At 34.5% G+C, this 12,470-nt stretch overlaps 1 protein-coding gene across 2 annotated transcripts in view; it reads left to right on the top strand.

Annotated features, from left to right (window-relative positions):
* Positions 1–10,179, top strand: part of LOC144968365 (ciliary microtubule associated protein 1A-like) — a 15,625-nt gene extending 5,446 nt beyond the window's left edge. The window contains exons 3-7 of one of the 2 annotated variants that reach the window (XR_013644572.1): positions 1,017–1,206; positions 3,352–3,476; positions 3,961–4,101; positions 5,790–5,993; positions 8,869–9,511. Coding sequence is in view for 1 of the 2 variants with exons in the window: in XM_078906644.1 (XP_078762770.1) it covers positions 1,017–1,206; positions 3,352–3,476; positions 3,961–4,101; positions 8,869–8,964 (552 nt within the window). In the remaining variant the exon portion in view is untranslated. Of the gene's footprint in view, positions 1–1,016; positions 1,207–3,351; positions 3,477–3,960; positions 4,102–5,789; positions 5,994–8,868 lie in introns of both variants that reach the window. The other variant, XM_078906644.1, reaches the window with a different exon arrangement.
* Positions 10,180–12,470: the final 2,291 nt, after the last annotated feature.

The raw sequence follows: 12,470 nt of genomic DNA, 5'->3' as shown, positions 1-12,470 counted from the left end.
CAATCTCTCGAAAAATCTTTAACGTAAGACTCTTCGGTTTTGAATCCGCGTAAAGTCGGGACTTTTTCTTCACCACTCTTTCCGCCCAGCCACACTACTGAGTAGCTGAGTCTGAGAGAGCAAAGGCCAACAATACATTCTCTTTCTTTATCATGTCCGGCTATGTGACATCTTCTCTGTCTCTGTCCATGTTTAGCAATTTTTACTTAATTCATTATTCTTTTTCCTTTCTCCGCCGTATTATCCTTTTTATTTTTTTAATGTTGATTCTATTTCAAAATTTGTTTGGTATTTTTTTTTTTTTGGTAACAGGCTGTACTTCTGGGATTGACTCAGACTCTTCACATCAATTTTTATTTGAATAAATCATGTTTTTATTGAGGTCAAAACATATTAATGTGGCTTCCTTTAACTGCAAAAAGTCAAACTTTATAACTTAGAAAAAAAATGATAAGATGCCCTACGGGCGTCAACTGTCGTCTAAGACGTTACATGTTGCTGTTGACTTAGGACTCACTGTGAAGCGCTTTGAGCACATTAAGTAGATATTGTGCTTTATAAAAAACTCACGGGTGTATATTATAAAATCGTTTCTTTAAATTCGATTTTCACTATTGTTTGATCCCCATCACTAATAGTCCCACGTCGTTGTGATCTAGACTTACTGATCTTACAAAGTATTGCACATATTATTATTTTCACCAAGTTTCCGGACTAAATGTTATACGGACTTTCGCTTTGCGCCACAGTTTATCTGAACAATGTGTGTCTAAATTCTACCTAAAATGTTAATCGTTTTAATTGCTTGTTGTTGGCTGAATGGGGGAATTTGAGCCCAGAATGCTCCATGTGAATCTCTCTCTCTCTCTCTCTCTCTCCCTCCCTCTCTCTCTCTCTCTCTCTCTCTCTCTCTCTCTCTCTCTCTCTCTCTCTCTCACACTCTCTCTCTCTCTCTTTATTGTTTTTTTTTTTTGGAATTGCCATATTCATTTTTTTGTTCAACATTCTTTTTACAGGTCTACCGTAGTGGCATGGACGGTACCCCTCACTATTCGTTGTACTCCAGGCAGAATGACGCCTCCACCTTCAAGACTCCTGGACCAGGTGCCTACTGCCCAGAAGCCGTTGGTCCCACCGCCCACTACCGCCATCCCGCCTACAGCTTCGGCACACGCCACCGTCATCGCCGCACGGACAACATCCCAGGTAAAATGAAACAACAAATAGTTGATGTTGGTATAGAAAGATATTGTGGTCAATCGTCTCAGCTGAAAAAAAAGAAGAGCTTTTACATAGAGCAATATCCACTAAATGTGCTCAAAGGGCTTTACAATGGGCCCCTGCCAGGCCAACAGCAACATATAACATTTAGGACGTGACATGATGCCTTTTTTCTGACAGAGACAATGCTGTTAACGACCAGGTACTAATTTTACACCTGAGCACGGTGAAAGAATGTGAGTAAAGAGCCTTCTCTAAAGACTCAACTATGCGCCGTGCGAGGCTCGAACCCAGGACATTCCGATCTGAAAGCGAGTGTCATACCACTAGACCGCATAGCCGCAATCGTCTCAATACGCTATTGTGTCGGAATGAGCCCGATGCTTAGAAATGAATTTTAACTTTTCATTTTAACCAATAAACTGCCGTTCTCTAGAAAGACACATATTTAAAAATGTGGCCAGAAAACTCGTCCTTCAAATATCGATCGATTTAAATAACCCTCATCTTGGCAAAAACTCTCAAACCTGGGATCTTCCGAGGGTAATTTAAATTAATCGATATTTAATTTGAAGGACGAGTTTTCTTGCCAATTTAAAAAAAAAAATACGTGTCCTTCTAGAGTACGACAGTTAACTGGTTAAAGTTTCGAAATGTCCAACGCTGGCGTTCAGGAATTTGATATTTATTCTTCTCAATGGGACCTTTCAATTAAAATATTTTGTTTATTACTGAAACCTTAAAGTCAATGAATCATTATGATCTGTATGACGCGTTGGGTCACGGGTGAAATTAAAACGTATTTCCGACAATTTCAATCTCTTAGCTCGATTTCTCTCCGTGGATTAAATCAGGCTATGATATCATGATGGTGATTCACAAATTGTGTGTTGTCAATTTGAAGAACAACGAAGATGATTGAAAAAAAAATCCCACAAAAATCCCCCCCCCCCCCCCCCCCCCCCATATTTAAAATACCCAATGCAACAACAACAGCAACAAACGACAAAATAAAAACCCAAACAAACAAAAACACAAAGCATGATATATTTATCTTTTCGGACACATAGATGACCCTTTGATACGGCCTCATATTTAATTTTGACCATCGAGCATAAAAAGTATGAATGAGCATTCTAGGTGGGTATTGCCGCAATAGTAAATTATTATTCCATTTCATAATATTATTGTCATAACACTTTTCATCGATAAGTCTAACACAATTATCGGCATCAAAAGAATAGCACGAGTAGCTTCAAAATTGTCGCATGTTGTAGTGGACAAAGTACAATGGAGGGGAAAAATTGGGTTGAATGTGGAAACATAAACAAATACAAGATCGATCAATGTATGTGTATTTCGCTTCATGTAGTTCAAAATGTGTTCTTCTTGTTTTCAAAGTAAAGAACCGTAATTTTGGAATACCTCCCTTTTGGAATATCCTCGTTTCTGATACGACTTGCATCATCATTCTCGTAGTTTGATATATTTATTGAGGTCCCAGGTTTGAGAGCTTTTGCCAAGATGAGGGTCAGTTAAATCGATCGATATTTGAAGGACGAGATTTCTGGCCAAATTTTTAAGTACGTCAGTCACATCGCTAGATAAAAAAAATAAAAAATAAAACCAAACAACCTCCCCAAACAAACAAGAATAAAACGGAACAAAACAAAACAAAAAGCCCAACAACAACAACAACAACAAAACAACAACAGCACAACAACAACGATTACAACAACAACACAACAACAACAACAACAACACAACAGCAACAACAAAAGACCATTTCTTCGAATTTACGTTTTATATAGTCAAATGTTGAAAATAAAACAGTGATCGGCATGCCATTGGAGCTGAGCATTTGTAAATTCCACTATAAAGTGTAATCTTTTAACTTCGTGACATTTAGGAGACAACAAGGTAAATCTCATTTTAGTCACATGCTTGATTCGATACATGTTTAAACCGAAATAAATAATTTGATCCCCTGAGTTTCGGTTTAAACGATTTTTACTGTCTGTGAAATTTATATACTACAATATAATAATATACAATGCTAAATTATAATCTCTTATCGTAGTGAACATGTTGACCACTTTTCAACCCCCTTCCGATATCCATTACTTACAGCTGCAAACAGCTATACATTGCCTGGAATGATTGGAGGCACAGTACAGAGCGGCAAGCCACAGGCCCCTAACTACACGCTCAGAGGCAGGCAAAACGTCGGCAACTTTGCTGAGGATTTGGCTAGGGTATGTAGAAATTCCTTGGTCGTCATCATCATCATCAAAATCATCATAATCATCATCGTCGTCGTCGTCGTCATAATCATCATCATCAATACTTTTATTACCAACAATGCCACATAATATCCTTTCTCGTCATTCTATTGCCATCTTAGTTATAAAACACCACGAACACCCCCAACATCGCCACTACCGCAACAACATTAACAATAACAGCAATATCAACAGCAAAAATGATAGTGATGAAGGCGACAACAAAAAATACAACCACAACAACAATAACAACAAACACGACAAAATTAACCAACAATAACAACAATAATGAAACAACGGTCACATAAAAAAATTATAAAAACAGTAAAAAACAAAAACAAAATACAACCAAAAGAACAACAGCAAAAACCACATTACTTAACAACAACGGAAATCGCATAACTTAAAACTCAGTAACTCACTACAACACTTCATTTTGTCCCCTCTGTCTCTGTAGGCCCCAGGCCCCGGCACGTACAACACAACGGATCCATCTCTCTACAAGGACAAGGCCCCTCTCTACTCTATGACGTCACGAAACATGATGCCTGGGGATACCACACAGAAACCAGGCCCAGGGGCCCACAAGCCGGAAGGGGTAAGACCAAGTTTTTCAAATATTATTATTGTCACTCCCTGCGCGTGATAGCACCTTTAATATAGGATAATCTGTTGATGCGTGGATAGTGCCACATTATTATCATACGCGGTAATTTTTTTTTATTAAAAAAACAAAAAAACAAAACAAAAAGACAATAACAAAAAAAAAATACCAAAAAACCCCCAACAAAACAACAACATACAAATGAACAAACCAACACACACAAAAAATGTTCATATTTTATTTCTTTATGAGTTATTACTTTGTTGCCTCTTGACGTCGTGCATTTTTCTGTTTCTAACTGCACATTATTTTTTTTTTTTTTCGTCTTTGTAAGAACAATTTTACCACCTGAAATCATTAAAAGTCCTCATAATTTGTGTCTCATCTGGTGAATCCGGGATTATTACTGGACGAACGAACAAGTTGAAGAAAATTGAGTTTAATGCCAAACTGATCAGATTTACAAAATTCAAGTTTAACTCTCTCCTTACCAGCCATTTTCAGGATTTTCCCCCAAAATTTCACACCCACCCAACACAAAAATAGTTTGTTTTTTTCTTACTCAAACAGAAAAGCAACAAATACATTCCATGCATAACATTGATCAGCAAAATTATGAACTCTACAACACAGTGTCATGTTTTTATAGCTATAATAAAACATTTTTCTTTGGATTGCGTGATTTACAAAAGGAATGATAAAAGTGCAGTTTGGATCGTAACGAATGTGACGATTTTCCTATGGTTGGTAAGGAGAGGGTTAATGAGTTGGTTGGTATTTTTACATTTAGCTGTTTATTAATAGGTCCTCCTCCTGAAGTGTTCAAATCGACGTGCATATTGTATGAGCATGTCTGATAGCAGAACGCAATTAATTATAGGCTAGATTTCACATTGTTGTTATACGACAAAATTTCACGTTGGTTTTTGAGAGTATTTCCATTACAACCAGGAGCCCATAAATATCTGAGTCATCAGACCTGCAAGTTAAGTACACGTCGGTCCAAATCATCTTTGTAAATTTCATTCTTTTCAAGCTTTATTTTTTTTTCATCGCCTTTCTAATCCCATTAGTCCCATTTTTTTTTGAACTCGTTTTTTTTTTTTACAGGTTGGGATTTTTTTCAAACTTTTTTTCAAGACCATTTTCGTCTCATTTTCAGCTTACCTAACCTATAGCATTTTTTTTCGCAGCTCACACAAAAAAAAAAATCAACAAAACCCATTGTTTGCATGGCATGATAATATCTTAGACTGTTTGTAATCTATTAACGAGATAGAAATGTAAAATAAATATGTGACCTACCGTCTCAAAACGGTGTTAAATTGGGATCAACTAGGTGCTGAAAATTAATTTTTAAAGAATGTTTTGTTGTTTTTTTTCCACAATTATTAAACTGGGAATTAATTTCCATACTATATTATGGCCGAGAGTAAATACAATTTCTTCCATTGCAATTGATTCAAAGTTCGTATTTCTTATCATTTTGATTGGAGATTCACTTTGTAGAATCGGATTTATCCCGACATAATACCGTTTTGAGACGGCGGGTCACGTATTATTTATATCTTTAAAAAATAATCGTAATCCGTGTGATGCCTTTACTAACTTTTTGACCAATTCCTGCCACTGATTGATTTGTTTTTCATGTACACCAACTAATTCTCTTTTTACACACACAGGTGGGCAAGAAAACTGCCCCTAGCTACTCGTTCGGTGTCCGTCACTCGCCCTATTCAAACTCTATGAACGTGGATATAGCGGAACTGGCCTGTTGAATGGAGGGAACGGTCTTAGGCAGTAAAATATAACACCAGCCTTTGATGGTTTTACACCTCGAAGTAAAAACAACGATTTTATGGGAATGCGTTGCACTCTGCCCAGAGGTGACTTAAAAGACTGTGATTGTTTTGTGGTAACCACCTTTCCGTCAAATGAAATGAGACGTAAACTTTATTTTGCATTTTAGCCATCTGTCCGAGGAGACTAAATTAATTCGGTTGATAAGATTTCATAAAGTGTTCAAGGATGAATACAAACTTTTAATGTTGATTTTTGTTGGTTTAGAATCTGAAATCAGAAAGCTCTATCAAATCAGGTCGTTGTTTTGTTTATTTTTTTGAATAGATTTCTAAATTTATCGATATTTAAAACTGCTAAGAGTGGTGGTGTCATAAATAATATATTGCTTCTCTTGCTTGATTGTCGCTCAATTTGAGAGAAAGCCGTTTTAATAATTAAGAGCTACTATTCTACACATAAGTATTAAGAATAACAGTTTTGAGTGTAATGCGAGGAAATTGAATCAAATTAATTGTTCTGAACACTGGGATTGGTCTGAGGTTATTATCATAAAATTTCGAGGTTAACAATAATTGCTAACACAAACGTCTGTGCGAGAGCTTTTGGATCAGTTTACTTTATTTTATGACAATAAAACGATTTGTAGCTAAATAAAATATTAAGGAATGCACCAACAATAATAATAATAATAATTAATAATAATAATAATAATAATAATAATAATAATAATAATAATAATAATAATAATTAATAATAATAATAATAATAATAATAATAATAATAATAATAATAATAATAATATAATAATAATAATAATAATAATAATAATAATATATAATAATAATAATAATAATAATAATAATAATAATAATAATAATAATAATAATAATAATAATAATAATAATAATAATAATAATAATAATAATAATAATAATAATAATAATAATAATATATAATAATATATAATAATGATAATAATAATAATAATAATATAATAATAATAATAATAATAATAATAATAATAATAATAATATAATAATAATAATAATAATAATAATAATAATAATAATAATAATAAAATAATAATATACTTTATTCATCCAAAAAAAACGGAAATTCGTTTATTGACGTAGCATGCATAAAAATGTATAAACACAAAGTTGAGAATCTATGGCGACCATGTATAATATATGCAAATGCACAAAAATGTAAAAAAATATATAACCAAGAACCAATAGCAACACTTTATATATTAATTTGATAAATAATAATAATAATAATAATAATAATAATAATAATAATAATAATAATAATAATAATAATAATAATAGTAATAATGGCATTTATGATGCGCCAATCCTCACAGACAGCAAGCTCTATGCGCTAACATACACAATTAGAGAGTGAAATGAAATGTTTTCAGTCCTTTGAATCATTCATAGTCCCATGTTTGAGAGCTTTTGATGGCACCCAGCAGTGATTGGGTAGCTGTTATATCTGTCGGAAAGTAACTTGCAATATAGACTACCATCCTATCCAAAGGGTAACAAACAATTTCTATTGCCCATTTCACGCTTTTGAATCCGGGATAAACTCCGGCTCCAGGAGCCGTATTGCTTTGAAGGACTACTAGTTATGAATAAAGCATAATAATATAGACTTAACTCAAGTTCTTTGGGTTTTGTTTTCCAATCTTTGAAACAACCGACAATTTTTAAAAAAAAAAAGGAGAAGAAAAAAAAATCAACAAAACAAAAACAAAAACAAAACAACTTGAGCTTTACATTGCGCAATACCTACTAATCGCGTTCAAAGGGCTTTACAAAGGGTCCCTGGCCAACAGCAGCACGTAACATGACACCTGTTAGGCGATATTATAATATTTTTTTCCCCGACAGAGACAACGCTGTTTACGGCCAGATAATCATTTCACACCTGAGTGTGGTAAGAGAATTTGAGTAAAGAGCCTTTTCCAAGGACTCCACTTTGCGCCGCTCAGCTCAGAGCGGGGCTCGAAACCAGGACTTTCCGATCACTAGACCACAAAGCCGCTCATAATACCGTCTGGAGGCGGTTGGTCGTCGCGGGTTCCCTCGATTATTCATATCATGTGTAAGAGCATAATTCCTATCACTATCGCACCGTCCAGGCATGTGAAGCAAATTGACAGATAATATGGAAATCAGGCTGTGAAAGTTGGCAATTTTAATGGTCGCACAATTATTATCTCTTTGGTTATAGCATTATGGCAGTTCAAACTCCGATTTGAATAGTTGATGCACGAAGATGGTTATAGGAGTCTTTTACTTGTACCCTGTAAATTAATAAATATGTTTTAAAGTAACTTACTGCTGTTTAACTATTGAGTGTGTATTAACATCTTAACAATCATTAATATTACATCAACTACTACATTACTATATACCGCCACCGCCACCACCACCACTTCTACTACAATTACTACTACTTCTACTACTCTACAACAAATACTACTACTACTACTACTACTACTACTACTACTACTACTACTACTACTACTACTACTGCTACTACTACTACTACTACTACTACTACTACTACTACTACTACTACTGCTACTACCACTATTACTACTACTACTACTACTACTACTACTACTACTACTACTACTACTACTACTACTACTACTACTACTACTACTACTACTACTACTACTATAAATTGGAATTAAGTGATCAATGAATTATGTCACTCAATTTTCCATTAATGAATTAAATTTTTAATCCAGTAATTCATTAATCAACTCCTTAATCGTTTGATCTATTGATTTATTGATTAATTAATTCATTCGTTCATCAATATCAGGTTTATCTATTAAACAGTCATTACCATCATGTCCATCCTCTTACGTGTTTTCATTTATAAATCAATCTTATTCACTTACTAAGTCATGGTCTCTTTTTTTCTCTTTCTTTCTAGGTATGGTACCACAAAAACAAACAGCCCGAATATTCCTTTGGTATCCGCCACAGCCAGTACCTCGCCCCTCTCATCGTCGATCCCCAATGCGATTAGACAACCGAAATTGTCTCCCCTTGTCATCCCATTCTATGACGTCGCACATTGCCTTCCTCCAATCCATGCCGTCTCAAACATCAACAACACAATTTATTCCAGAAAGATTCCGTATAGACATAGAAACATCATTGAAATGTCTGGAAATAACAAAATTATCAACTCTCGACAACATCCGCGTAAAGTGAAACACGATATTGCGATCATAATTAACATACAAATCTGGAACATAAAAAAGAAAGATAAATTAGGTCACATATTTTGAAACTAGATAACTTAGCATCGATTTGAGGTTAAATTGTCATTTTATTGCTCGGGTTAGAAATATTATCTCAATAAAAATCTAGTTGATTCAGATGAACTACACTTTTTAAAGGTTGGTATTGGAAACAGGAATAACAACATTATCATCATAAGAAGGAAATTAAAGAATAGAAAAAAAAAAGAAATTAAGATCAGAGGTTTTGCCTCAATGATAATGAATGCCAATTTTCTTATATTGTATGTAAAATGACTTGTGAAATAAATGCTATTTGTGTTGGAGAAAGCTTTTGTTCCATTCATTATATTCAATGCCATTCTGTTACTTTCAGTTTATTAAGTTTGGTAGTCGTTGCGAATAGACAAGTTTGAATAGTTGATTTTGTTTAATAGTGTTTTGAATAAATTCTGTTGTTTGATTTTATGATTTCTATTTAGATATGCTCTCAATATAAAAGTTTTGATTCAAGTTTGGATTTACATAGATTTTTGTTTTTCAGATTTGGACATTTAGATCTAATTCTTTTTACGTTTTTCTTTTTTTTTCTTCTTCTTTTTCTAACAACATTGTTTCATTTTCATTTATGTTTTTCGTTTTTAATGAGAGTCTGTTTGAAGACAACTCGCATCTTACCGGCCAGCATTTATTCCATGTAAATAAACAATAAATATTATTTTATTATGATTCACATTCAACTTTTATCATTTGCACTTGATGGTAATTATGATACTTCATAGTTTTAGTACCAATTATTAATATTTTGAATTCGACAAGGAGGTACATTTATTCGGCTTTGAGAGTATGGAGGGCTGTGAATATTCATTATCATCAAAATAAGATAATTGAATATACATATTTCCATGCTCATGATATCAAAAAGAAGTTAAGGAGATAGAAAAGTAAAGTTTAATTGAATGTCATTATATAAATAAAATATCCACGTTGTACTCTAACATCCATGTGTTTTGTTCGACTTTCCATAGTTCAACATGCTCATTTATAAAGCACAAGGTGTCACCATGCTCAATTCGCCCCCAGAAAGATTCCTTTACCCAAGAACACTCTTGAAGAAGAGTTTTTGTGGATGATCGTCACATCATGCCCCACCAAGAAACTGACCGTCGCAATAAGTTGCTTTGTTACACACAGGGCAAGACGCCAAACCCGCTCGGTCATCGAAATCGTATCACAGATTCTGTCGTACTCTGAAAAACTTCAAAGATAACGATGTCCCAGGTTTGAGAGTTTGTGACATCGGTCGATATTTGAAGGACACGTTTTCCGGCGAAAGTTTTATATACTGTGAAATGGGGTGACTAAGGCCAGTTAGGGTGATGAGACCAGCCCCCAAATGTGTCAAGGCCACTTTTCAACATCTTTATAAGATATTGGGGGGGGGGGGGGAAGTGACCTAGTGGTTAAGGCATTGCACTGTGCGATCCGGAAGTTCCCAGGTTCGAGCCCCGCTTCAGGCACTGTCGTTTTTTTTCCTTGGGCAAGATTGTTAACCCCCAATTTGCTCACTTGGACAACATGGGTGATTCCTGCTGACATCAGACATCTTGTTTGATGTATTATCTATATTCCTTCGTGGAATGCCTAGGCGACGATATCTTATGATGCCGTAGCGGAAGGGCATAATTTTTACATTAAAAAAAAAGATGATATCTCGACATTGAAATAACCTGTCCGATGTTCTTTTTCTAAAGTTTGTGGTCGGGTGAAATCTATCAAACGATGTTCATTAATTGTTTAATATCTATTGATCTGGGGGGAGGGGGGGGGGGCTGGTCTTAGTCAACCCAAGTGGCATTAGTTACCCCATTTTACGATACTTGTATTTTAGAGTACGGCAGTATATCTAGTAGTTGTTGAATTCCATGTCTGAATTGAGGCATCGTACCTGTATAATTATCTTATTATATTTTCATTATTTTCATACAGCTTTTTGTTGCTTCTAAATCTAAATGGATATTTTTTTTAATATTTAAAAATCCTGCTACATTAAGCTATTCAAGTCACTTCCCACCGGAATGACTGATAATTTAATAGGCTGTAAAAATAAAATTCAAACCATTTCGCAGATAGTGGTGTGTTGTCAATAAAATTGAGTTCCAGCCGGCTTGCATATAATATTTGAAGGTCTGATAACCGGACGCAATAATAGGCTTGATTCAACATTGTTGTAATGGAATATATATTGCGTTAGTTTGAGAGCATAATTTCCATTACAACAATGAGTTCATAACACTTTGGGTTATCAGACCTGCAAGTAAGTACACGTCGGTTCCAGCATACCGCTTTATCAATTTCCATTTTTTTTCTCACACGAATCAATAATTACACAATTAATTATTATCTCGTTGTCATTCCTTATCATTCTTTAAATCTAGAAACGGTAGTTGTTAAAGTTTGACTTGACCAAATTTCATCAAAACTATCGAATGACAATTTCAAATAATGACACGATAGGGAATAGCAGGAACGAAGTTGATGTGACTCAACTTTTTGTTACTGTTTTTATACAGCCATTTTAAATTCAAACTATAAACGCTTAAGGTTACACATAATTTTGTGCGTTTGTTCGTGAATTCGGCTGGCGGATGTTATGAATATTTTATCTAAGCGCAATACATCAAATCCTAGTCCATTGAGAGAATGTGAGTAAAGAGGCATTTTTAAGGACTCAAGTGTGCGACGTTCAGAGAGGAACTCGAACCCAGGACCTCCCAATCCAAAGGCAAGAGTCATCCAACTAGACCAAAATTTGGTAATAGTCACACTCATAATACATAATACCGGTTTATTGTATACGCTTTATTCAGAAGAATGAATAGAGTTTTCAATTGGGAAGAAAAGTAGTGTAGTGACGTAAAATATACTTTTCTGGTTTCAAAATCTTTTGAAGTGTGTAAGTACCCAGTCCTTTGGAGGACTAATAATGAATAGGTTACATATTGATTTATAAGCAGTTCTAAGGATTACGGGAGGTAAAAGAATGTGGATGTATGGATGGTCTTTATTGACGACCTGCATATAATTAGACTAGAAAATAAGATGCCATCACTCTGAAACCATAATATCATTTACACAAGGTATGTATTCAGCCTCCGGAGTTGTGGTTTTACACTTCCAATGAGATGGGAACCAGTTTTTTGACATCTTGTTCACTATGCAAACAGCAAACATTTCCCTCTTTATAAAATTTTGACTTTTTGATTCACTAACGGCTTTTACCTCAGTC

This window comes from Berghia stephanieae, chromosome 3 (genome assembly GCF_034508935.2).
Source record: "Berghia stephanieae isolate SIO BIC M18660-M18661 chromosome 3, UCSD_Bste_1.3, whole genome shotgun sequence".
Lineage (NCBI taxonomy): Eukaryota > Metazoa > Mollusca > Gastropoda > Nudibranchia > Aeolidiidae > Berghia > Berghia stephanieae.
This window is presented reverse-complemented; position numbering and strand designations above follow the sequence as displayed.